Source organism: Cucurbita moschata, unplaced genomic scaffold (genome assembly GCF_002738365.1).
Source record: "Cucurbita moschata cultivar Rifu unplaced genomic scaffold, Cmos_1.0 Cmo_Scf00016, whole genome shotgun sequence".
In the NCBI taxonomy this organism is placed as follows: domain Eukaryota; kingdom Viridiplantae; phylum Streptophyta; class Magnoliopsida; order Cucurbitales; family Cucurbitaceae; genus Cucurbita; species Cucurbita moschata.
The window spans coordinates 4,525,845-4,529,179 of record NW_019268532.1 but is presented as its reverse complement, the minus strand read 5'-3'; the positions used below and the strand labels follow the sequence as shown (position 1 = coordinate 4,529,179).

General features: G+C 34.3%; 1 protein-coding gene across 4 annotated transcripts in view; it reads right to left on the bottom strand.

Moving 5' to 3' along the window:
• Positions 1 to 2,804, bottom strand: part of LOC111454677 (sucrose transport protein SUC3) — a 6,152-nt gene extending 3,348 nt beyond the window's left edge. For 3 of the 4 annotated variants that reach the window (XR_002712476.1, XM_023096174.1, XM_023096175.1), the window contains exons 1-6: positions 2,213 to 2,804; positions 1,883 to 1,948; positions 568 to 666; positions 404 to 468; positions 204 to 288; positions 72 to 105 (exon numbers count right to left, since the gene is read on the bottom strand). Coding sequence is in view for 3 of the 4 variants with exons in the window: in XM_023096174.1 (XP_022951942.1) it covers positions 72 to 105; positions 204 to 288; positions 404 to 468; positions 568 to 666; positions 1,883 to 1,948; positions 2,213 to 2,497 (634 nt within the window). In the remaining variant the exon portion in view is untranslated. Of the gene's footprint in view, positions 1 to 71; positions 106 to 203; positions 289 to 403; positions 469 to 567; positions 667 to 786; positions 1,067 to 1,882; positions 1,949 to 2,212 lie in introns of those variants that run through there. The other variant, XM_023096176.1, reaches the window with a different exon arrangement.
• Between the last annotated feature and the right edge of the window lie 531 nt (positions 2,805 to 3,335).

Genomic DNA, 3,335 nt, shown 5'->3' with positions numbered 1-3,335 from the left:
TTTTTTTTTTTTTTTTTTTTTTTTTTTTTTTTTTTTTTTTTTTTTTTTTTTTTTGAGGAGGAGGGTGTAACCTGATAAATCAGCTAGAAGAGCACGGGCAGGACCCTGAAAGATGGTCACAAGAAAATTGATTTTACTCATACAAATACTTTAAACACAGAAGTGAAAGAAAAATATAAGTACCCATTCCTTGTAGGTAATACCTGCACTGTATTGTTCGCAAGATCAAGCATCCAAAAGCCTATTACAAAAATAATAGCTGCCCTTGTTCGTGTACCTTTATATACTCTGCATAAGCATGAACAATCAATTTAGAATTCATGCTTGCTCACAAAAAAAATATACAAGAGAGCACCAAGAAAGATAATAACAGAAATCAATTCATTAAGTTGCTCCAACAAACCTGCAATGTTCCTCCGTATCTCCTAGTATATACCCAATGTCAGCAGAAAATCCAATCAACACCACCTATTTAAATAAAAAATAACCATTTAGTTTCTAATGCTTTAGACAATAGTTGTTAATCAAAAAGGAAACAAAACAAGTACCCAGAAAAACACAGCTTACAGCAACTGCTATCATTAAAGACCCAGCAAGAATAAAGGGACGCCTCCTTCCATATTTTGAAGAACACTTATCACTCCATATACCAACACATGGTTGAACCTAAGAACCAAATATTAAAAAAAAACAAAAATCAAAATCAACGAAGATGAATATTTCTGACGCTTCAACAGAACTTTATCCATTACATCAGAAAGAAAGAATCAGAAGTAACGCAAATACCATGTAAATGACTATAATTAAGAGCCAAGGATCAGCAGAAGAGTAACCAAAGAACAAAAAGTTTTTGAACGTTCAAAAATTTCCATCCAGTCCCAGGAAAGAGCTTGAAATAGTCAATCCATATGTTCTTGATAATCGAGGGCATAACAAGTCACACATATATTTGAAGAAGAAAAAGGAGGAACTTAACTTCATGCAACAAGAAAAAAAAAAAAAAAAAAAGATCATATCTAGCCAATCTTTAGAAATCAAGAACCATGAGCCTTTTAATACATAACAGGTCTTCTTATAATGCAAACCAACAGAGCATTACTAACTTGCTTTCTTTGAAGACTGCATGTTAGACACAAGCTAGGCAACAGACTGCTAAATGATCACCATGTCCTAATCTTCTGTGCCTCAAATTGTAGACATAAGAACCATAAAAAAGAGAACCATATGGCAACAGACATTAATAGTATACTTCAGAGAAAAGCAACCAATCCAGCATGTCATGAATGGAATGTATATTTATACATTATACATATCTAATAGTCACTATTACCCCAACGAGACGATCAACTAGCCCTACAAATAGCCAAAAAACACTCATAGTAAACTAGGTAAGTGACCATGGCATGAACCCAAACCTGCAAATGCATATGAATTTACAACACTAGTAGATTTGGATCCATGGTGGTCGATAACATAATAAATAAAACTGGCTCCATTCATCCATACATATGGTACGCCATTGTTTCAATGCATAATATTTCTTATTTCTGGAGTTTTAACCCCTCTTAGCAAAGAGCTAGAGAAGCTTTCAAGTTATGAATCGGTAATATAACCAATGGGCGATGCTTGGGTACAATTTTGAATCCATTATTATATATTTGCTCTAGTTTTTGTTGTTTTTAATGTTGAAATGGTTTTTCTTTATCCATGGGCAATAAGTTTTGATGTATTAGGAGTATACATTTACAGAAGCTTTAATTTTCATGCTTATCCTAATTTTCGGTTTAGTTTACACCGAAAGTTAAGTAGATACATTTTCTATCAATCATGAACAAATGTTTCATTGACAATAACAGAAAATTCAGGGAAGAATTTCACCTACCACGAGACCAGTGATGGGACCGCAAAGCCAAATAAATGAAGAAAATGCATGCTCGATTCCAAGTGTCTACACAGTTACACAAAAAGTTGAAGAAATTAGCAACCGAATAAATATAGACAAATATAACCGTCGAGTGACATGAGCTAGAAAAGCCTTATACTAACACAACGTACATGAAATACACCATGCAACTAAACAATGTCGTAATTAAAGAATGATCAGACGACGATTTTCGTAGAAAACAATTTGAATAATACGTCAATACTGAATCCAAACACCTATCGATTCATAGACGAAAACGAAATCAGAGACGCAAGCGAGAAACAATACCTGAATATAGGGAGTTAGTAAGGAGAGCTGTAATGCCCAACCAAATTGAACACCGGCAGCGATAGTACAACTGAGAATTAAGATAATCAAACTATTTGGCGTAGATCTAACATGAGGCGTTGACGACGAACCGTCTGGGCTTCCATTGGCACATCTACTAGAAGAAGGAGAATTGAGATCAATCCCTTGGAGCTGCTGTTCATCGACAGCCACCATCTCTACTTCCGCATCCTGGAGGTTCCGGTACGGAACCCTGAAGGAAACCGAGCTAGGCTTCCCCGCCATAAGTAGAGGTAATCAACTGCAAGTGAAAAATCGTCCGCTTACATAAGATCCGCACACCGATCTAAAGCTTCCAATGGCGATTCAATCACAGTTGAGGAATTGGGGCTGAAATTTTTCAGGCGGTCGAACGTGATGGATGAAATCTGAAGGAATGAAAGACGAACCCGTGGCTTCAGTTCAAATTCACCGCCATTGCAGAAGCAGAAAACAACTATCGCCGTCAATTACACCGCGCAGGATCCTAGGATCTTATGAAAATGTGCTCTGAAACTTCAAAATGAATTCTTCATTCATGGAATTTCTACAATTAGCTGTCGAAAAAGAAAAGACATCCCGGTTTTATATAGAAATTTTTTTAATTAGAATATTACATAAATAAATAAACCTTTTTACATTTTTCAAATGACCTACTAAATTTGTATTTTTTTAAAAAAATATATATTTCATGAATACAATTACAAATACGAGAAATAATTAAACATTTTAACTACTATTTTATTGGACTACATATTAATAATATATTTAGGAGTAATTAATTGAAGCAGTTTTAATATTTATTTATTGTATGCACGTGATATGAACCACGACCAGAGCTACAACAAACCTTATACACTTACGTTCAAGCTAGGGTGAGCTCAACAAAAAAAATTGTAGAAGACATTGGATATCTCCCTTGTATGTTGTGAAAAGTTGAGCTTCAAGAAAAAGATGCATTAAGTACACTTTAAGTTGCATTTAATGAAGTCAGCTAAATTTATGGAACTAGTCCAAGGATGACTAAGCACATTTCATTCCTTGCACTATTTAATTATAATTTAAATATTTGTTTATCATATTT